The 24221-nt window shown below is 37.1% G+C and overlaps 1 protein-coding gene across 1 annotated transcript in view; it reads left to right on the top strand.

Moving 5' to 3' along the window:
- Nucleotides 1–24221, top strand: part of LOC140146127 (uncharacterized) — an 82968-nt gene that overhangs the window by 17419 nt on the left and 41328 nt on the right. Inside the window, exons 6-14 of the mRNA XM_072167883.1 lie at nt 1275–1336; nt 2180–2257; nt 4578–4705; nt 6096–6269; nt 9651–9753; nt 11188–11309; nt 12113–12293; nt 13301–13423; nt 22951–23209. Coding sequence (XP_072023984.1) covers nt 1275–1336; nt 2180–2257; nt 4578–4705; nt 6096–6269; nt 9651–9753; nt 11188–11309; nt 12113–12293; nt 13301–13423; nt 22951–23209 — 1230 coding nt within the window. The remainder of the gene's footprint in view (nt 1–1274; nt 1337–2179; nt 2258–4577; nt 4706–6095; nt 6270–9650; nt 9754–11187; nt 11310–12112; nt 12294–13300; nt 13424–22950; nt 23210–24221) is intronic.

Here is a 24221-nt window from a genome sequence, read left to right as displayed (position 1 = left end):
CGCTGGGACTTGGGGTGTAAAATGGTATTTTATTTGGGTTGATATTGACTTGAAAACCTCTAAAACGGTCATCATATTACATAGTTACAGGTTTGGGAATTAAGCTTTGACCGCTAACATTACTGGGGCCCGACTTGAATGAACTTGTACTGGTTGTAGAATAACATTTAAGGAGTCTGAATCGATCGGATCGCCCGATCTGCTAATTTTCAGATCGGAGATCGGCAGATCCGATCTTGGGTTGGATCGGCCAACACTACAAAGAATATCACAAAGTAGAGGAGTATTTGACCCCCTCTTATTTCCATGTTTACAATAATTTTAAGCAAGTATTAACCTTTTAAATGACCTTATATATTTATTTACTTGGTTTAGAGGTCTGGGAGTTCATTTAGACATTTTTTTACTATAGATTCATATTTCAATGGGGTTTTAGATCAAATTTACGATATGAGTTCTTCCCCCTAATCCGCCTCCCCCAATCCACAACCACCCTTGGCACATTTCATTTCAAATGTCTTCAAAAATTTAATTATTTTAAAGCACAGGATTGTACATGTCTAAATGTAGACTAAACTTGCTTCAATTTAAGACCTAAATGAATCTTTTTTAAAGTGAAGGAATACTCTACAGACAGTGTTTTGTAACAAATGTAACAAAATGTAACAAAATCACCTTTTTGAGGAGCCCAGTATATGACATAGGACCAAATACAAAATTTACATTGTATATATTTACAATGTCCCTTTACCTTAATACTACAAACTATTATGAAATATACTGTACGTAGTTGCAGGGATCAGACAGATGCACAAATTCAAGTCAAGTTAGCTCAATCGTTAAGGCGTTCGGCTATGGTGCGAGAGGTTGCGGGTTCGAACCCTGGCGGTGCCTATAATATGCTCTCGTGGAAAATTGAGTTAGCTTGAACTGGACAAGGAACTTACTGCTAATTGTCTCGTTGTAACCCGTGCACGAAACTCGGGAGCTGATCCTGGTTGCGATGGTTATTTGTGGAATGTCTAGGGTGTGCGCTCTTGAAGCAGCAAAGTCCCTGATTTGTTGTGAAACGGTTTATGGAATGATGTGGGGCTGTAGTGGTCAGCGACAACCTGTAAAGTGTGCTGAGGCTTGTGGATCAACGTCTAGGTGTTGTGCCCGGGCGTAGCGCACTATAAATCACTTTTTTTTTTAATCGATAGTTTCAACAGTTTGTGGTTGAACTTATATTTCAATTTTTGACGCTTGGTAATATTTTTAAAATTTATTTTCAGCTGCAGAACGTATACAAGTGCAACAGTTTTTCCAGGATTCTGCACTCACAGAAAGACCAGTGGTAAGTTTTGTTAAAAAAAACTTTTCCCACAAATTCTTAGGATGTCAATCAATTGATGGATGATTGATTGACTGATCATACCAATTAACTTATCATACTAGTCAATCAACCAATCAGCAAAGACCAGTGGTGTAATTTTGTATTTTCTTAAAAATTCTCAGGCCATTAACTCTAACACCCTAGTTACTATTTGGTGAGGGGTGAGGAAAGAAGCAAGGAGGAAAGAAAGAAGAAGAAGAGAAAACTTTTTTCTCGGGTGTGGTTTTAAACCATGGGCCTACCTTGCTACGGGGGTGTAGCTTGGCCAGCCAAGCTTTCCATCGCCATATTACTGTACGCATGATGACGCAATCGCATCACAGATGCCTGCCCGTGTACATGCTTTTAGAATTGTGATTTTTGATGTTTGGTATGGTTAGGGTTAATCAAGTAATGGATGATTGATTGACCAATCATACCAGTTGACTGATTGAGCTGGCCAATCAATCAAGTGAAGTGACGTCACTTGTCAACACCCTAAAACGGAAGTAAACAGAGAGCATTCATAACAATATTTATAACAATATAATCATTGATATGAGAAGCAAAAAATGTGTAAAACAATGCCCCATAGGATAGTACATACACTTCTGGCAGGTGTGGTAACCACAAATCACTATGTTTTTGTTCATCCCATTTACGTGTAAAAATATCTCGGGTGTAAAATTTCACTGGGAAAATATAAGCTTTCTTTTGATGCCAAGATCTCAATTTGGATGAAGTGAAATGGGGAATGAGGCCATTGATCGGGTCAAGGATCTTAAAGTTAAACTGCTAATTTGGTATTTATTATTTCTTGAACAGAGACACAAGTTAACAAGAGAGCAGTTTGTACCAACATCAATGAAGAAAATACAAGTGGATGGAATATATGGGGAAAGGGTAAGACATTGGGCCAGAGTTATTCCAATTGAAATCCATCCACCCCCTGTGGAAGAAATGAGTTTAATCTCCACAGAGGGAGTGTGAATTTCAAATGGGGTTACATGAATGGCTGACTCCTTTTAAAATCTACACTCCCTGTGTGGGAGATTTAAGCCCATGTCTTCCATAGGGAGTGTATGGATTTCAACTAGTATAGCCAATAATAGGCTACAGACTCCTTTAAGCAAACCAATCGTCGTTGAGCAGGAAAACACTCGTATGTATCATTTGCCCTGAATATTTTTAAGCAAAACCTATTATGTAACCTGTTGGCAGTTTTGTTTTAAACATGTTCAGGGGCCACAATCACATAGGTTTTTCCTGCCCAGCGACACAATGTCTTAGTTGAAAAGGCAGTAATAACTCATTCAACCATATGTGTACATCCATAGCAAAATGATGCACTTGTTGGCTGCTACATGTGTCTGATTTCACATAATAGCTAGGAATAAATACCAATCTACCAAGACTAATCTCAAGTGGACGTCACTTCAAAACATCCCCAGGTCACATAGTTTAGGAATATGTTCTCTGTATTCCTAAATCAAGTGACTTCAGTATGATTTGAGGTGACCTCCACTTGAGATGAGTCTGGTATTTATGCCTAACTATTATGTAAAATGAGACACATGTAGCAGCCGACAAGTACATCGTTTTGATATGGATGTACACATATGTGACCTGATCAGGCTAAAGTCGGCAATAATGAAACTGAGATATAGGCAAAAAGAGAGGAGAAAAACAATAATAAACATAAGAAAATGGATATATAAAAGGTTCATAACTTTGCAACCAAGTATTCATGCTGGGGATTTGAAAATCAGTAAATGTGGGTACTGAGCAAGATAGTAATGGTAGTAACTCTATTTTCAAAATTTCTAACTTCAACCTGAGTGGATCAGATTGGGTCACTTATTTGACATGATGTGGACCACGGAGGACAAAGAAGGCATTTTTGAAAATTGAGTTACTATAATTATTACCTTATACAAACATGAAACTATCATATACTGAAAGCACCAAAGGTCTAGTTTACTCACTAAAGTTATGAAGTACTTTATTGGTTTTTTACTTCATATTTTTGCCTTGATCTCAATTTCAAATTTGCGGCCTTTGGCCCCCATGGACCAGATCATGTCACATATGTGACCTGTTGAACTATACCCCCAAAATGAGCGTAAATTCACAAGTTGGTGGTTTTGAGACCCTCCAATTGTTGAGTTGCTGTTCTTTGCTTGAAGTCAGTGGTATGTCCTTTGTGAATGGAGACATAAGATCTCACACCACCAAATCAGAGTCCCATAGAGATATGTGCTAAATTTGCCTTAAGAAAACATCATTTTTTCTTCACAGGAGCGACTCAGTTTTAAGCGACAGCTATGATGGTTGAAATCAGCCCTTGCCTGATCCATCTGGCTGGGAAAAAATATAGGTTGACCGTCATTATTCTTTACGACTGGCCCTCGAAGTCTACGATGTCTGGGAATTGCCTATTTTAAGGCAAAACCATGCCAGTTTCTGTAAAGAAAAGGCTGCTTAAAATCATTTTAAGTTATTTGATCTCGCCCATCTGTGGTACACTTGCAGGAAATAATATTACTAATCATGACCAATCCAAATTTGGCTAAAATTATGCAAATTTCTGCTCATCTTAATGCTTAAATTGAGAATGCATGGGTTTTTCTAAGAAGTGAAATTAAGAGCGCACAACGATATAATTCTATTTGGCGGTGTGAAATCATAATATGCTATACTCTGATGTATTCAATTCTGTCCCCATTCACAAAGGACATACAACTGCCAATTCAAGCGAAGAACATCAACTCAACAGTTGCAATATAATGTCTCGAAACTGTGACCTCTGTTACCAATTGTCAATATTTCATACGCAATTGACTCGGGTTAAGGTCACTTCCTGGAAAGCTGGACTGTACAATATCATCTGATGTAACCGAGACTTCTCACTCGGCATAAAACTGCCTGGCAAATAGGAATGGCTATTTCATATTTTAACCACTGATATCAAGTTCATATTTTGTGGGACAGGCTTTTAGCACACGATTATTGAATTTCTTTCATGTTTTTCACTTTCCTTTCTATATTTTCCCATCTTTCTTTTAGTTTCATTTTACCTGACTTTATTTTGTTGTGACTGGGAATTTTTCTGGGAACATCTTATGGATATCTAAGGCCTTCCATCACAAACAAATAGTGCCAGAATGTGCATGGCTTAGCTCTGTAAATTAATATTCTTTAAATCTGAATCATTGGTCAACAGACAAGCCATTTTATGAGACGTTTTCCAACACATGGATCGCTGAATGTTGACACGGATAGAAGACGGGTCCAGTATCTAGCAGAAAACTTGCAGAGGGAATTACAACTAGAATCTAAGCATAGAAAAAGGTATGTAAATATGTACTGAACACAACAAGTATTGCATGTAAAACAGACACAATAGGCACTTCCAATTGTAAACCACCCACCCCTTGAGGAAGAATTTGACTGAATTCCAATCAGATTCAACAGTTAATTATTCCACATCCAAGTTGTACCTATTCAAGCAAATGGGCTATTCCATTTAATATCCACACTACCCCTGTGGAAGATTTTGGAAATATCTTCCACAGAAGGGAATATGGAATTCAAATGGAATGATTACATTAGGCACTTCCATTTGAATTTTATATACCCTCTGAGAAATGGTTGAATCTTTCACAGAGGGAGGATGTGTTTCAAATAGCGTTGGTTAATGGGCTAATTCCATTTCAAATTCATATTCCCTCTGTGATATTTCCAAAATCTTCCTACAGGGATAGTGTGGATTTTAAATGGAATAGCCTGATTTGCAACATCCTGATGAATTATATGAACACATGTTAATATTCACTAGCATGGATTGTTCTTTCGCTCATGCCTTACTGTAGGGTTGCTAAGGATATACGCAATTGCGTTATTTGCGGCGCAATTTGTGTATTTTGGCTCCAAATGCATTTTTTGACATTTTTGAAAAAAAATCGCAAAAAAAAAAAAAAAAATTTATATTTTGCGTTTTTGGCGGGAAATCGCATATTTTTGCATTTTTTGGAAAATCTGGGTTTGTTTTTTGACCTCAAAAATCGCGTATACTTAGCAGCCCTACCTTACTGATTATGTATGGTGCTGCATGTATGCGCATTTCAGCAATGATATTAAATTTGAACTTTGGGAATTATTGTGGTGCTACTCGCAGAGTGCAGCAGTTTACTCGCCCATTTCATGGAAATCCATACACCCCCAGTGAAGGATATGACCTTTATAATCTTCCACACAGGGAGTGAGAATTTCAAATGGAGTCACCCATTCCTTTGCTCTGTGATTGAGGTGTCCCAGTTTAAACCCATACACCCCTTATGGACGATATGATGGTAATCTCCCGCACAGGGGGTATGGATTTCAAATGTAGTCACCCATTTTGACTCTCCCTGTACAAAGGACCAACGGCTTAACATTACTTCTGAGACATCACATATTCACTACCTCTGCACGTGCTAATAAGCAGTGTATGGGGGTGAAAAGAAATTCTACAATTTTATTCTGTATAGTAACTGAACACAATTGCAGGATTTCTGACCTTATCATGAATATTTTGGGAGAGGAAGGCACTAAGGCAAGCCTAAGGTTCGAACTCACACCGATCATATTCTCCCGGCCGACAGTGCACCGCTCAACCACCTCACTCTTTGATAAGGTATATTTGCCTGGATAAGGTATATTTTGTTGTAACACATTGCATGTTTTTTGTTTTAACCTGCAGTGATAAAGAATTAAATTATTCAGATGACTTGTTACAAGGACTGTTAAAAGTGAGGCCAGAAGACAGGGATCGATGCAATGTTCTCTTAATTTTATTGGTAGCTTCACTTGAATTTGCTCTGCCAACATTCCTGGTGCAAGAGACATTAGCTGCAGCTACTATTAGTACAATTGGGTAAGCGGTGAATTAACTTGGGTTATAAGGATCTAAACTTGGGTTATGGTAGTGTGAACTAGGGTTATGACATGACTTTAATTACCACCATTCTGCAGCCACTGTTAGTACACTTTGTGTGAGAGATGAATAAACTTGGGTTAAAGGATCTAAACTTGGGTTATGGTAGTGTGAACAAGGGTTATGATACACCTTGAATTACCACCAAGAGACATTCTGCAGCCACTGTTATTATAATTTGTGTGAGTGATGAATAAACTTGGGTTAAAGGATCTAAACTTGGGTTATGGTAGTGTGAACAAGGGTTATGATACACCTTGAATTACCACCAAGAGACATTTTGCAGCCACTGTTATTATAATTTGTGTGAGTGATGAATAAACTTGGGTTAAAGGATCTAAACTTGGGTTATGGTAGTGTGAACAAGGGTTATGATACACCTTGAATTACCACCAAGAGACAGTCTGCAGCCACTGTTATTATAATTTGTGTGAGTGATGAATAAACTTGGGTTAAAGGATCTAAACTTGGGTTATGGTAGTGTGAACAAGGGTTATGATACACCTTGAATTACCACCAAGAGACAGTTATGGGTTATGGTAGTGTGAACAAGGGTTATGATACACCTTGAATTACCACCAAGAGACAGTTATGGGTTATGGTAGTGTGAACAAGGGTTATGATACACCTTGAATTACCACCAAGAGACAGTCTGCAGCTACTATAATTAAAGACAGAGTCTATAACACTGAATTTATTGATTTGTTTTAAATAATTCATTGATGCTAGCACTGGTGGCATCCATTTCTGCTTGTAGACAGGAAGTCTGGAAAGGTGACCTCCACACTGTGGTGGTCTTTTTGTGCTTTTGAATTGGACAGCAGTAAGCGTGGCCTATTTTTAGACCAACATTTTTTGTTTTTACTGGATTTTTTCCAAGTTTGTGAGAGCATAACAAGAATTTCCATCAATGGGCTTTTTGTCGTTAGTAAATATTTTTTTAATTAATTTTTTCATAACAATTTAGAAACCGATGTTGTGTTAATAATCTAGCTAGGTAAGTTTTGCAGCACTTTCATGAAAATTATCAAAAAAGTGCCTGTTCTTTCCTGTGTGTATGGTCCATCACCTGTCACTTGGTAGTCTTTTAACATGTCTAATGGTACGACCCATGGCCACTTGATGAATTGTTTAATTTGAATTAATCAATTTGATATTATAGACTGCTCAGTGCTTGAAATTAGCCAACATCTTCAAGGGACATGGGTTTGCAATGTATATGACCTTGTAAATTTCCACAGGCTCAAACTCAAACTGTAAAATGTTAATTAATGTTACTCTGGTCCACATTTTGTGACACTTAGTAACACTCGCCTGAATTCAACCACTAATGACGTGTAGCATCATAAGGGGACACGGGTGGGAGGGGTTAGGCACAGCTCACCAATCAATTTCAAAGATTTGATAAATCCCATTGAAAATTGCCATAATTTCATAAAATGCATGAGTGAACAATAGCCCATGAGCCCGGGCGTACTCAGTACAAATGACCATACAGGGACGTACCACGAATATGGGTAGCGTTTTCGGCCTTTTGGTATATCAATGACCCCTTTTTCAAAGCCTATTTTGGTATATGAATGGGTCCTTTTCAAAATTTTCTCAATTTTTTCAGAAAATAGCCCAATTTTTCCTTATCCTTAATCTAGCCAAAATGTTCCCAAAATTTTGGGAAAATTTGTAAAAACTAAGACAATTTGGGTTAAATTTGGCCGAAAATTTTGACTTTTGGTATATCAATGGGTCTAAATTTCTTGAAAAATTTGTATATTTATGGGTCCACTTTCAAATTCTCAGCGGCACGTCCCTACCAAAATCAAATCCCCCCCCCCTCAAGCCCATGAGGAATGACAGATTAAAGTGGGAGATTAAGGTCATATCTTCCATGGGTGTTGGCTATTCTCATCATACCTCTTGGCACATAAGGTTGTCTATCCTTAAGCCCAAGGTGTATTTTGATTTTGGTTTGGGGGAGGATGTTGGGTGGGATTCTGAAAACTAAAATATATAAAATTTGACGAAAAAGACACCTCAAAAATATTCTAATTTACTGGACTTGGTGAAATTATTTCTATTCAAAATGAAGATAAATTTGGCAAAATATTGGAAACTTTTGCTAAAAACAATGAAAATTTGCAGTTCTACAGATTTTTGGGTGAAAATTCTGAAAAAAATTCTCTCTAAAATATTTTCTGAAACTTGTGACCCATAGCAGAGCCTGATTATGCTACCCCACATCCATGTAATCATCTTTTCACTAAAATCCCCCAGACTTTGATTCCATTTGCCTGCCTTCTACTCTTCTTATTCCCTCACATCATTTCATATTATTCATTCATCCACTTTATCCACTGTCTTTCTCCAAGTAGTTTACGACTTTCCAACCGTCTGTTTTTTATCTCGCCATGTCATCAGTTAGCTTAGGTGATTAAACAGTTGATTATAAAAATTGCATGTGACATGCATGGGGGATGACATAACTGTGTCAAGAGAGGATGTATGGAAAGTGACCTTTGGCGTGCAGCGGGTGGTCTTCCTGTACATTTGAATAGAAACGTGGCAAGCATGACCAGATTTTGCAACATGTTGAGTTTTTTGCAACTTTGTAACATTATGGCAAGAGTTGTTTTTTTCCGTCAGGAAAAATTTAGTTCTTGATAACATAAAAAACCAAAAATGCCCTAATATTAAATAATTTGGCTATATAAATTATCAGTAGGGGTGGTGATATTTGTCTGGAAACTATTCATTTGTATGTAGTGGTCTGTTACCATGGTTACCTGAGTAATCATAGTTACTTGGTGGTTTTGTTATAGGGTCACATGCCATTTTTTAGTCAATTATAGGTTAATGAATGTGTATCACATTTGGTACTGAAATTGCACAAAATAATGCATGCAAACTGAGATATTGATGTATCCAATGCACGGGCCACACGGGGGAGTGCATTACATTCATCAACATCTCAGTACAAGTGCATTATTTTGTACAATTTTTCAAGCAACAAGTGATACAAAAATTTCATGATTTTGCTATTTTTATAACAAAATATTCAGTAAAAATTTTGGAAAATACAAGCGAATATAAATGCATCAACTCCCAAGAAAAATGAACATATCTGAAAGCACTGCAAGTAGCACAAAGTGTGCCCTGTGCATTATATGCATGGTTTGCATTTTTCTAACATTTGCTCTGATTGGTTCTTGCTATCTAAGAGTGTATGAACTATTTTAGTCCCCTCAGCTAGCTGGTCGGGCTGTGATACAATTATGATAATTTAAAAAGTAAATAAGATATTGTTGTATGCTTTATTCCTGACAGCAATTGTGACACTATAGAATTATTTCTGATGCCTCGAGATCACCGATGTCAGGTCACTTCACTTCTATTGAGTGCTGTCAAGGTGGACAGGGATAGCAAAGAGGTAACTAATACCCCGTTTACATTGGGCGAAAGTCGTAATCGACTTAAGCCGTATTTTGAATTACGACCGCAAATTAATTAGTTTGGTGGGTGTTTACACTGCATCGACTTAATTCGATTTCAAATTCGCATTCAGTGAAAATCAAATTCCCTTGCTTACGCCCCGTGCATCGTAATTCGTATAGCTTCAACTTCCGGTCCGGGGTCATCGTTGCATCACGCTCATCATAAACAACAACAACATGATGGGGGCATGATGGTGTCGCCACAAACACAGATACGGTATTATGCGTGAACAAAAATTCTAGAAATGCTTTTATTTGATTTGTGTTTCAACAAGCCGTGTAATCGGTAAACCGGGCGATAAACAAACAGCAATCAATCAAGTTCATTAACGTTACCACGGTGATGAGTATGAAAACCGGAAGTGACGTCGCCGGGGTCACTCGTTACGGAGGTAAACACAAATTCAAATGACGTGTTCGTTTACATTAGCGAAAAGTCGTAATTAATGACGACTTATTCGAATTCACTTGAAATGAATGATGATACAAGTCATCATTGGAATTACGACTTTTGAATTACGACTAATTACGACTGTACCTGTTTACACTTATGATACGACTTAAGTCGATTACGACTTTAGTGAATTCGATTACGACTTTTGCCCAGTGTAAACGGGGTATAGGTTTAAAGATGATAAACTAGGTTTATAGTATTCTGAACCAGGTTTAAAGAATGGTAATCTTGAGATATAGTGGATTTGCAACAAGGCATTAGGTTTAATAGAATATTTTTGATGTAAATAAACATTAATTTTTGATGTATTGAGATCACAGATATCAAGTCACTTCTTCTATTGAGTGTTGTCAAGGTGGACAGGGACAACTAGGTTTAAAGATGATAAACTAGGTTTATAGTATTCTGAACCAGGTTTAACAAATGGTAATCTTGAGATATAGTGGATTTGCTACAAGGCATTAGGCTTAATAGAATTATTTTTGATGTATTGAGATAACAGGTGTCAGGTCACTTCACTTCTATTGAGTGCTGTGAAGTTGGACAATGGACAGGGATAGCAAAGAAGTAACTAGGTCTAAAGATGATAAACTAGGTTTATAGTATTCTGAACCAGGTTTAAAGAATGGTAATCTTGAGATATAGTGGATTTGCTACAAGGCATTAGGCTTAATAGAATTATTTTTGATGCCGTGAGATCACAGATATCAGTCACTTCACTTCTATTGAGTGCTGTTAAGGTGGACAGGGACAGCAAAGAGGTAACTAGGTTTAAAGATGATAAACTAGGTTTATAGTATTCTGAACCAGGTTTAAAGAATGGCAAATTTGGGTTTTATAGATTGGGAATAGACCCAATTGGATTTAACAGTATAAGGACTAACCTTTTGACTTTCTTATCCTCTTATTTTAACAGGATGGAGGGCTCTATGACAAGCTTTATTTATGTCTATATTACACTGTGACAGAGCTCATTAAGAAATGGCATTTAGAACATCCAGGACCAAACACACCAAAATCAAGAAAAGTCAATGCAATGTAAGTACTACATTTCATCATAATGAGTGCTAGGAATTTGTATCACCCTGCTACGATAATTGCCTGGATCCAGACTTTTTTTCGGAACTAGAGATAGATGCTGTTGGTGGCGTCTGGCCAGATGAAGGGGCTATACCCGGCTACCTCTATATGTATAGACCTGTGATGTCTGCGTGAAATCGCCCCCCTCTTGGCCCGCCAAAAAATCTTTGCCCCCCCTTGCACATTCCAAATTTTCGGGATCCCAATTTGCAAACTTTAAATGGTCTAAATACATGTTGCGAGCGAGAAAATTTGCATATTTAAGCGTTTCTGTACGGTTTTCCTAAGCCTTTTTAGAGCGTTTTATCTAAAAGGCGCCCCAAGAATGTGTGCCAAAAATTGCTTGCCCCCCTCGGCTTGCCAAAATTTTACCCTCCCCATGGCTCATAATTATTGCACATCCCCGTATGAAACTGTCATGGAGGTATGCAACATAAATGAAAATTCTAAATAAAAGAATTCTGAAATAACTAAGGCAATAGAAACAAATTAGTTCGATCTTTCGATCGACCATCGATGCACGGTCGATCCTTATTATTCATTAAATTAGTAAATTTACTATTGTTAATTGTGATCAAATGGTAATTTGTGCCTGTAGTGGTATTGACCAATAAAATTTAGCGTTAATTCTGATTAATTAGTTAATAGTTTATTAATAACAAGCATCGAAGCAGCATCGACGGTCGATCCAAAGATCAAACAAATTTGTTTCTGTTGCCTAACTAAAGATTCATAATTTTGATTTGTTTTTGTTCCTTCAGATACAAAGAATACAAGTCCCTGTTAGCAGCCGAGGTGGTCCAACTCTTCTGTATAGTCCCCGTCTTCTTTGATTATATAACCAAAGACTCGGGTACCATGAGATTGGTTTCCATGGCAACATCAGATAGTGAAATGGTTGACAAAGTGGCAGCTTTGGTAGAGAGAATAAGAATAGAAGGGGTGAGTTGAAACCATGGTAATACTGAAAACTTGAATTTGTATTTTTACTCCAGATTCTATAGAACTTGAAACAAATGGTGTAAATAACACCATTTTGGGCTTCCCTGTCATACTTTGCATTATAAATTTGTATTAAATTTATCTGTTTTTATAAAACTTTTATCAGCATATATCGCTATCCACTGACATTTTTCTCTAAATCGCACTGCAAAAAAAACAAAATATACTGAACTCACCACTCATATTTCAAAGTCAGAAGTTGTCCTAATCCACCACAGAACATCGCTTTTGAGATTTAAAAAAATGTCTTTTTTTCTGCATGTAATCAATGAATATACTTCCTGAATTTGTGCGAGCTGATATTGAGTGATTTAAACATGGATGAAGAATAGAGCACGTAGTGCGATGGACTTGAGACTTCGTTCATCGACGTGAGGACAGTGATAAAAAATAAGTCCTTATGGTTTAGGTTTAGGTTTAGGTTTTATTAAACAAATACATGGCAGCCAAAGGCTGAATTGTGTACCGTAATACAAAAATACATAAATAAATATAAATATACATAAATACAATATTATTCAAAACAGACCAAGATGAGTATATATGCTATTTACGTAGCCTATATCGCTAGCTATTGTTGGTGGCAGCAGCATTTTTCTTGAAGTATACAATGTATATTCATATATTCATGATGTATCAAGATGGCGGTCGAGTCCCGGTCCTATGTCTATAATTCTGTGGTGGCAGCAGCAGTTTTCTTCAGTCACATGATAATGGCACCGGCGAATAATACACGGGGGAAGCCGACGGTGTCCACACCTCTTTGTATTGCACTGGTATAGGAGTTGCAAGGGCCTGATTTAAAGTGAACAAGTCGGTAGATATTCACTCTGGACTATATTAGCCAAATTTTGTTATTACATAAAATGCATAGTGATTTAATGATGCACCCTCTTTAATAAAGTAAAATGAACATTATTTATTTCTCCCCTTCATTTGTTCTATAGGGGACAACTCATAGAACAATAGAGGAGGTAGCTGAATTATTAATTAATACCATTCATAGAAATACCAAACATGTACTGAAGAGAAAGATTCCTTTGAACAGCTCATCTACTTATGTACTATCGGTAAGTCAAATTCGTTGTCTGCATCACATACAGCCGTATTTTTAAAAGCTGCCTTTTGTGATTTTTTCATTAAATAAAATGTTGGCATTTATACAGTGCCTTTTACATATATGAAAGCACTATTCTGCTGTCGTTAGAATATGTCAGCTGCCATACAATGCCCAAGGCATGCTCATACCTTTGGACAATTCTCCACAACTCCCCATTTCATGCCTGGGTAGAGAGATGCAAGTGAGGTAAAGCGCTTTGCACAAGTGCACAACACGATGGCACTTTCGAGGCTTGAACTTGCAACTCTTCAATTGCGAGGTTAAGCCTGTGCCACCATGCCCTGTGATATTGTCATCTAATTGTGATGAGATGCACTTTGAAATTAACTTTATATTCATTTTGAGCTATTATCACAATATTACAATAGTGTCCATTTATAAATGTTGAAATATAGAATAACAAAATGAAATACAAGAATGATAATAAAAATCACACAAGGCAGCCTTTTGAGATTTGACAGTATGTGATGCAGATGACAAATTGTAGATTGGAGAGGGGGATTCGAAATGGTATATCCCAGGTGTTTGCTTTCACTGGGTTATTCCAGTCAAAATCCATACACCCCCTATGCACGGCTGTTCGTTTCAACGCGAAAGTGGAAACAAAGTTTATCGCGCGTAGTCTTTTTACGCAGTCGTTTAAGAGGTAAAAGATCGCATTGTAAATGTAGGCGCACAGATGCGCTAAGTACCTAACACAAAAACTCTTATAAAACACGTTTTTTTACAGTTACAGACAAACTAAAGGTAGTAACTCTAAAAGGAGATTACAAATTCATCATACAATATATTTTCATTCGTTTTAGCTTGAATAATTTTGCGTAAAGGCTACTCAAAATGTGCAAGTACAACATGAACGATTTTACTCAAATCTGCACATACCTCCGATTAGCCTTAAAACACTCATTTATTTTCAATAAATTGTGAAAGATATAGTTAATTTCAATATTACAGAATACATATATACCGATTGACATAATTTATTCCGTTGAAATTACTTGTGCAAGATTTATGTCATACTTAATTACAGCCTTCTCAACTTGTACTAAAAAACGCATGTAAAAACTTCATCGCGCGCGCGGGCATTCAATTTTCAAATAACAGGCTAAGATGGTCACCCACGGATCACGTGGATGTGGTGGTCATAGGTTTCACAGAAGTTAGAAATTGTAATTAGGCCAGCGCACGAATTAATCAGTGAGAAAAACTGAATAAATAGGCCTACGTTTTTAAACGTTATATTTTACCCATGTTTTCTTTAAAATAACGGCAATTAGGCCTAAGTGTACAAATATCATGATAGGGAAGGGATTTATTACAATTAAAAAGTTGCCTACAAATCCTTGTAGGCTAAATAAAAGGAGTACATATAGGCCCACAGGCCTATCTATACAGAATATTACATCTCAAGTTATACTTCTAAAAATCTATATAGGGCATATCAAAAATGCTACTGGATTTTCGCCCCCCCCCCCCCGACCCGTCACAACTGTCATTTTGCTCTTTAGGCCTCTCTATAGGCCAATAGTAGACTTTGGTTTGCATGAGCACTTGAGGTGCCTGGGTAGGGGTAGAAAAAGGGTAGGTATAGGCCTAGGCCTACATATGCCCTATATGCCGCCGGTTGTGTTGCATTTTTCACCTCTTACTATTATTTTTATTATGTTACTATGTGGATGCTTGTGGTTTGTTCGTACAAATCCAATGACTATATTGACCATGTGTCGATAATTCTGATATTCTTATTATGAGAATGTATGGGTCATTAATTAGGCCTATTTTAAGCCAACTATGGCTGGTCAATATGTATTATTTTATGCAATACTTGCACAGGCCTAATAGATATGTGTACATGTATATGGGTCAACTTACTGAAGGCATCCCCTTTTTTAGAGCTAGTACCATCCTTCCCACCCCGGGTTGAGGTGACTTTTAGCATAGACGTTAATGATTTTAAGTAGGCCTAGGCCTAATAGTTATTCAAGGTGGGGGAAGTTATGCTGCATGCCGTCATTCATGAAAATGTAGGCCTATAATAATAATACCGATCATAGGCCGAAACCCGTTGATGTTAAATAGAACTTCGCTTCCTTTTTTTATTTTTTTTTTTATTGTATCGTGTTTTATTTGTTTATCATCATAAGTATACTTTAGGCCCTAGGCCTAGTAATAATTATTCTATTATACAATTTCATCAAGTTTAGTCGAGTCATTTTAAGCAGGGCGTGGAAATAAAACGGGAAATATTTACTCTTCAAGAACTTGGGTTATTTAAAAATAAATCATTGACTTTTATTTTCTATTGATTTTGTTGAAATATTACGGTATTCTTTCAAAAACAATAGCACTTCGTTCCTATATAGGCCTACTAATAGGCCTAAGCAGATAAGTAGAAAACAAAACATTAGAAAACGGGGGGAATTGCTTATTAATTATTATCATCATCCCCATCATCGTTATTATTGTACCGTTATGTAATTGAAATTCCTATTGTTATTACATTTATTTATTATTATTATTATTATTATTATTATTATTATTATTATTATTATTATTATAGCCTTATTGTTATCATTTTTTTGCCTGAAAGTAGGCCTATCGTGCGCTGTCTCGCTGCATGGCGGACGACCATGGCTGCGACCATGCTGCGAGCATCATCTGCAGTGGTCGTGGCGGGCATTGACGTGAGCGATGTTCTAGACCCCTATAATATTAAAATCATTATATTTGACTCAAATGTAGGCCTACTATTAATTTTTCATGACAATATTTTCGATAATTCTTTGCGGTAGCATATTTATAGTAGTCTATACGTACACCTATAGGATCTATGACCAAAATGTGTGATAATTCATGGATGAAAATCACGGATTTTTGACACTTCCTTAAAAAAAATCTGATAATCTTGCATTTGATATTTAAATGGATTTTGAAAAAGCAATGGATGTTTTTTTGAATAAACATAACCTATATAGCAGCATTTTACTCAAAAATGTACTTTTTTCATGTTAAATTGTGGTATTTTTACCCCAAAACATTAAAAAATCAAGAAAAATACGTTGTAGGAAATCACAGATAATTACAAAATTATTTTAGATTTTAGCTTTAAATTCATTATTTTCCAATTTGTACATGGATTTGTGAATTATTTTATCGAAAGAATCAGCGGTAAAGACACAAAAACATTTTTTATAGCCCCAGATGAAATTCCGCCATCTCGGAGAATTTCATTTTTTGATTTCGAATTATGCGGCAAAACACCGCTGACTAGTGCGTGCGTAGAAACCTAGTTTCTATGGACGAACAGCCGTGTATGGAAGACATGGCCTTAATCTTCCACAAGGGGGGGGGAAAATGGAGTTGCCCATTCATGTAACCCCATGGAATTCACACTCCCTGTGTGGAAGGTTATGTCTTCCATGGGGGGTGTATGGAATTCAACTGGAATATGTGGGAAATTGTTCATGGTTCATGGAAAGTGTTTATGATGGAATCAAATCAAGATAATATATTTTTAATCCCAAAAAAGTAATGCTGTTTTTTTCTGGAATTGGGAGTAGTTTCTTCGCTATTTGTAGTCCTTCGCTATTGTATAGTGGACGGTTGTTTGATGGGATCATTTATTAGTTTTTGTCTCGCCTGAACTTTGTTCAGGATGGGACTTAGTAATCATTATATACCTCATATATAGATTCCTCTCATCTGATTGGTTAAAAGTGGAGTCATTAAAATAGCTGTGCCCCCTTTTTCTATCAAGATGACGTCATAAAACAACTGTGCCCCGGCACAGTTGATTCTATGCCCGGAAAATAATTGGATATAATTGGATAATCGCAACCCCGAATACACAGATCGTCAGTATACATTGCGCACTCCACTATACGGCCGGCGTTGATTACGAGTGTTGAGACTATCGCGGTCACAGTTCGCAATGAATTTGACCTCTCCTTGCACTGACGATCTTTAACCGCCGCCGTAGTGAGTGCAGTGATTGTTTACAAAATATTACATGTCAAGGATTTATACCTGCCAAATGTCACTTTTTAGACAAATTACTACGACCTGGAGACTCGGCAGTGTGTGATGTTAGCACAGAAACGGTAGGGTTGTTTTAGATTATGACATCGGTAGATATCGGTCCAAATTCTGCACCCTTGCTCTTGCATGCACTGTCATGCTGTGTGCATTTAAGCCTAAAGGGCGCACACCACCAATAGCGCGTCCCATTGAAATACACGTGAAAACACGTCTCTTCTTTGCCCGATTTTAGACCTTTTTCGCAACAAATTGAACATAAATATAGCAATCGATTGCAAATCGATGAAAATTTAATATATGTTTCAATGTACGGGTAGTCTTCCGATTAGATTTCATGATATGGGCGTTTAAACAGCACCATGACCATTTTCAACCCGTTTTACCCTGAAAACCCGTTTCTGGTCATTTTCTCAATCCGAGGGCCTACTTTTTTCAAAAATTGGATTATGCAACTTTTATAGGATCCAAGTTCGTTTATAGGTCTCAAACTTTTATTTAAGCTATAACATGCTTCTCTTTTTCCTTACAAGTCCACAGAAAGGCCCAAAATACCTCAAAAAGATTTCGTTTTACTGAACTCATCCACATTACATCGTCTGCGGAGTGATTTAGAGGTGTGCGCCCTTATAATGCACATTTGTAAAGTCGGTTATTTTCATTATAGATTTGAAAACTTTATTACATTTTGGATTAAATTGTCAAATTTTATTGCTCTAGGATAAATAGATTTGGAAAAAAATACGTTTGAAGTTATGTGTCCAATGCAGAAAATATACAGTTTTTATGCTTTTGACCATTCTAGCAGTCTTGGTCATTTTCTTCAAAAATGTTACTCGCATCAGCGTCTTTTGAATGGTATATTTGCATTTTTATTTCTTTAAACGTAATAAAAGTAAGTTTAAACATTTTCTACACATTCATATTTTTATATTAAGCATCATTTTAAAAAAAAAAAAAAAAAAAACTGAAATTTGAGTCGTTTTAAGGACACGTGCTAAAATTTAATCACGATATTAAATTAATGAAAACTCTCAGAACGCCGAATTTGCTGACTTTTTCATCACTTTAATGAACTTTAACAATATTAATTAAGAAATTTAAATTACATTTTCACTATAAAACACTTTAAAATCTTTAAGTGGCTTGTAAAGTTTTAATTCAGATCGCAAAATCGGAATTTTACACATATCCGTCCTGTTTTTGACGTGATTCCTGTAAAAACCCTACTTCGGGCCAATTAAGCCTATCATGCCTTATAAGGGCGCACACCACCAATAGCGCGTCCCATTGAAATACACGTGAAAACACGTCTCTTCTTTGCCCGATTTTAGACCTTTTCGGCAACAAATTGAACATAAATATACCAGCAATCGATTGCAAATCGATGAAAATTTAATATATGTTTCAATGTACGGGTAGTCTTCGATTAGATTTCATGATATGGGCGTTTAAACAGCACCATGACCATTTTCGACCCGTTTTTACCCTGAAAACCTGTTTCTGGTCATTTTCTCAATCCGAGGGCCTACTTTTTTCAAAAATTGGATTATGCAACTTTTATAGGATCCAAGTTCGTTTATAGGTCTCAAACTTTTATTTAAGCTATAACATGCTTCTCTTTTTCCTTACAAGTCCACAGAAAGGCCCAAAATACCTCAAAAAAGATTTCGTTTTTACCGGAACTCATCCACATTACATCGTGCGCGGAGTGATTTAGAGGTGTGCGCCCTAAAGGCCTATGCAGTTAAAAGCTTGTAGGCCTTGTCAGTCAGGAAATCTTTTAACCAATCAAATGAGAAGAATCTATATTATTCGGTATATAAAACAAATATTGACTGCTTAATATTCGGGCACAGTTTAAAATTATAGGCCCTCGGTGATGTCAAAACCATGACTATGCCCTCAGCTTCGCCGGGCATAGTCATGGTTTTGACATCACCGGCCTATAATTTTAACTGTGTTTTCACTCACTTAGCGGTTCGCCATTATGCACTATGTGCGGGGAGAGCCTCGAACTGGCAGCATACATGAATGGGAATTGAACCAGTCATATAACATTCTGTGTAAGGTTACGTAATTCTTCCTTTCATGTATGCTGCCAGTTCGAGGCTCTCCCGCATATAGTGCATAATGGCGGAACTGCAAGTGGCTAATAGCAGTCAATATTTGTATACTATTTCTGTCTGTCCGTGCGTGTGTGTGTGTGGGCGGGTGTGTGTGGGGGCGTGTGTGTGGAGTGTATGTGTGTCCGTCCGGAGCTGTATCTGGGGAACCGTAAGACTTACGGCGACGCTACTTGGTGGGAGGAAGGGTATCCAAGTTTGCTCAGTAATCCGTATGTTTTCGGTGAAAAATATGCAAATTAACATAGCTAATTTGCATAATTTATGCGAAAATCAGCGCAAATTGATAGCGGAGTTTGTGGACAGACTATCTCAAGATCCGTCGGGCGCATGGTAACGAAACCTGGTGGCAGCTATGATACACATATGCTGATCACCTGATTAGTTTTTCGGCGAAAAGTATGCGCATTTAGTTGTTAATTTGCATAATTTATGCGGAACGATTCTACAAATATGGTTGGAAATCTGAAGAAATCCGCCTTGTGGAGCTGTATCTGGGGATTCGTAAGATCCCTAAGCCCTATGATGATGAAACGTGGTAGGGGGTAGTATGACCAGAGGATCTCAACCCGATGCGATTTTCAGCGCAAAATATGGGAATTAATTAAGTACCTAATTTGCATAATTTATGCATAAAATGCAAAAACCTATTTTCTCGGAGACTAGGGTCGCGCGTTCTCCAAACTTGGTGGGTGGGTGCATCTTCACCCGAGACAGAACAAGTTTGTATTGGTTAGTGCGTCAAGGTTAGTTAGTCCGTCCGTTAGGAAATTGAAATTTGTTTTTCTCTTTTCCGAATTTTTTTTTTTTCGAATTTTTTTTTCCAAATTTTTTTTTTCCGAAATTTTTTTTTCCGAAATTTTTTTTTGAAATTTTTTTTCCGAATTTTTTTTTTTCGAAATTTTTTTTGAAATTTTTTTTCCGAAATTTTTTTTTTCCGAAATTTTTTTTTTTTTCCGAATTTTTTTTTTTTTCCGAAATTTTTTTTGAAATTTTTTTTTTTCCGAAATTTTTTTTTCCGACTTTTTTTTCCCGAATTCCTGAAAATCGTTTGGGCATCAAAAGTGTCCGAAATCAGTGTCCGAACACTTTTGATTTCACGGTTTTTTCCCCGAAAATCGTTTGGGCATCAAAAGTGTCCGAAATCGGTGTCCGAACACTTTTGATGTCAAGACGCTTTGTCCCCGAAAATCGTTTGGACATCAAAAGTGTCCGAAATCGGTTTCGAACACTTTTGATGTCAAGACGCTTTGTCCCCGAAAATCGTTTGGGCATCAAAAGTGTGCGAAATCGGTGTCCGAACACTTTTGATGTCAAGACGCTTTCTTCCCGAAAATCGTTTGGGCATCAAAAGTGTCCGAAATCGGTTTCGAACACTTTTGATGTCAAGACGCTTTGTCCCCGAAAATCGTTTGGACATCAAAAGTGTCCGAAATCGGTTTCGAACACTTTTGATGTCAAGACGCTTTGTCCCCGAAAATCGTTTGGGCATCAAAAGTGTCGAAATCGTGTCCGAACACTTTTGATGTCAAGACGCCTTCTTCCCGAAAATCGTTTGGGCATCAAAAGTGTCCGAAATTGGTTTACGAACACTTTTGATGTCAAGACGCTTTGTCCCGTGGATGGAAATACCCTTTCTGGCATTATTTTAAGATGAGCGCCCTCAAAGGATAAGCTCACAGAGGGGTTACAGGTCAAAATAGGGTCAAAGAAAAAAACCTGCTTCAAAGACACCAACACTGCAAAATTGAATTCCTTGTCCCGCAGCGACCGCTACGGATCCGACGATACTTGTTATATTGCATATTACATATATCAATTTCGGTCGTGTAGGCCAAGATATTAGGCCAAAAAAAGACTTTGTAGAATGTCTCATGTACAAAAGTATAGGAAACTGAACATTTAAAACCACCTTTTTAGGGTGAAGGAAGCATTTTTTTCAAAAAAATGTCTAAAACAGGTTTTTATGTCAAAAATGGTCTATCATATAATGTAGTCTTCATGCACACTAGTACCCCCCCCATGTGGCCCCCTCCCCACACACTCGAAGTTGAGGGGGGTCAAAAATTTAGAGTTTAATTTTTGGAAGGGCATTTCGGGGTCACCCAGGGGTCATCTGAGGTCAAATTGCTAAAAACTGTTGTATGGGCATGAAACTTGGTGGGTACAGTCAACATTTAGAGCCAAATTTTTGGAAGGTCATTTTTGGGTCATCCAAGGTCACCCAGGGGTCATCTGAGGTCAAATTACTTACAACTGTTATATGGGCATGACACCTGGTGGTTACAGTCAACATTTAAAGTCAAATTTTTGGAAGGTCATTTCAGGGACATCTGAGGTCACCCATGGGTCATCTGTGGTCAAATTTCTAAAACTGTCACAGGGGCATGAAACTTGGTGGGTACAGTCATCATTTAGAGCCAAATTTTTGGACAGTCATTGCAAGGTCATCTGAGGTCACTCAGAGGTCATCTGAAGTCAAATGACTAAAAACTGTTGTATGGGCATGAAACTTGATTGGTACAGTCAACATTTAGAGCCCAATTTTTGGGGTCAGTAGGGGTCATTTGAGGTCAAATTAGTAAAATTGTCAGATGGGCATGATACTTGGTGGGTACAGTCACCATCAGCCAGGTAATTGTGCCCAGCCGAGACCCACCAAAATTTAGGGATCAAAGGTCAAATTCCAATATTGGTCCAATCAAGCTCAAATTGAACAGGCAAATCGCCATGGGTTGTTGCAGGTTCATTTACTTCTACCAAAAGTAATTGTAAAAGCAGGCAATCGCGAAAGCAGGCGAGACTCGTGGTTCGAGAACCGCCTTGTCAAACTAAACATCATGCACAACCAAATTTTAGGCTTAAGCAGCTAAATTTGATATCATGTTAATGTATACTAATGCTTTTGAGTCATTCTCAACTTAAATTTCCCCTCTTTTACAAAATTATTCACTTTTATAGCATTTTTTAAAGCTTTTTCAAATATAAAATGTATCTATTAATGACAAAATTGGTGGCGCTATTTAATAACTGGAAATTACTCTTTCAAGCTTTTAATACAAATAATTCCTTTTATTGTTTGGTAAAATATGTTTATAAAATTTCCTTGTTGCTTGTTTCACCTATTCCAACTGTTTTAATGGCAGTATTAATCACCTAACCCTTGCAAATAAATAAATATGATTTATGATAAATAGCGCCATCTATAGTTTGCATTTAGTTAATAATGAAGCCAATTCTATATAACAACCGTGTGAAATAATCAGTACATATTACTCAAAATTCTTTTCTTTACAATCGTACTCACTTTCAACAGACACCCAATGCAATTCCGAGAAGACCAATGTCGTCACCTGTCCGCGCTAGTTTCTTCTTGACAACAGGCCAACACGCCCCAGAACGTGCTGCCTCAGCACTGCCCTCTACAGCCCACAGCCCTCGTAGACATGTGGTTGCTAAGGAGATCAGGACTCCTGCTTTGGGAGACAAAGTGTTACTAGGTCCTCAAAATTTGGCTTTCATAATCGCTCTTCCTGAACCAGATGTCGGCCTTGTGCAAATGGAAAGCATACCAGGTAGGTCAGTCTAGACTGAATCCATCAGTCATCTACACTGCGCATGTACTTGTGTTATGCTTCGTAGTGACGATTGAATAAACTTACAGTTCATATCGTGTCTGACATTTGAAAATATTCAATGCGACTTTGGTTGTGAGCCGTAGCGTGACTGCCTAACAGTGCCTGTGTGCCGTGCCGTTGTGACAAGATTGCGCTCTGAAAATAACAAACTCTGTCAATTTGGACACAACTGCGCAGTCTCTATGCAACATAAATCCTGTTGCAAAGTCTGTCACTTTTTTCCACATAGTTGTCAAGCCAGACAGTTTACGAATGAGGGCAGTAGTCTAAAGTCAGTCACTATAAGGTAGAACCCAAAAGAGTATCACTCTGTCTTTTTTTGGGTTCGGGTAGCTGTGTCATATTTTGATCCTACTACATGTACATCTCCGCCATGTTTGTGTGTCACTCATGGATGATAAAATTGTGTACCTCCGGATTATTGCGCTCTGCGCCCAGCAAACCTTGATTTAAAGTGTGTCCAGAAAAATACAGAACTAATTTTTTTGGATTAAAAAATTATTATCCTGTTTTGCCAAATGAAACATAGCTAAATCCTAATCCTTTTAGTCCTAACTGGCAATGGAAGTAAACTTTTAATATTTGGTCAATTTGTGGAAATAAGGGCCAAAAACATGCATTTTTAGGGCATTTTTCGACTTTTTTTGTATTCTGTGACAATCAAGCCCAAAGACTTGAACAAAGACTAATTTCAAGTTATGCATTCTAATTTTTGGAAAACACATTTTCCAATCCTTTTCATAACCAATTAGCAAAAATAACATATAATATTAAAATTATGAGCTAACTCTTACCCTATACTCAAGATTTTTAATGCTTAGACTTTTGTCAAGTTTTACAATTTTGTGACTACAATTGTAAGAAAACATGCAAAATTGCATGTTTTTGGACCATTTTCCCTCAAATTGCAAAAATATTAAAATTTTACTTTTATTGCTAACTAAAGGAT

Source organism: Amphiura filiformis, chromosome 2 (assembly GCF_039555335.1).
Source record: "Amphiura filiformis chromosome 2, Afil_fr2py, whole genome shotgun sequence".
Lineage (NCBI taxonomy): Eukaryota > Metazoa > Echinodermata > Ophiuroidea > Amphilepidida > Amphiuridae > Amphiura > Amphiura filiformis.
This window is presented reverse-complemented; position numbering and strand designations above follow the sequence as displayed.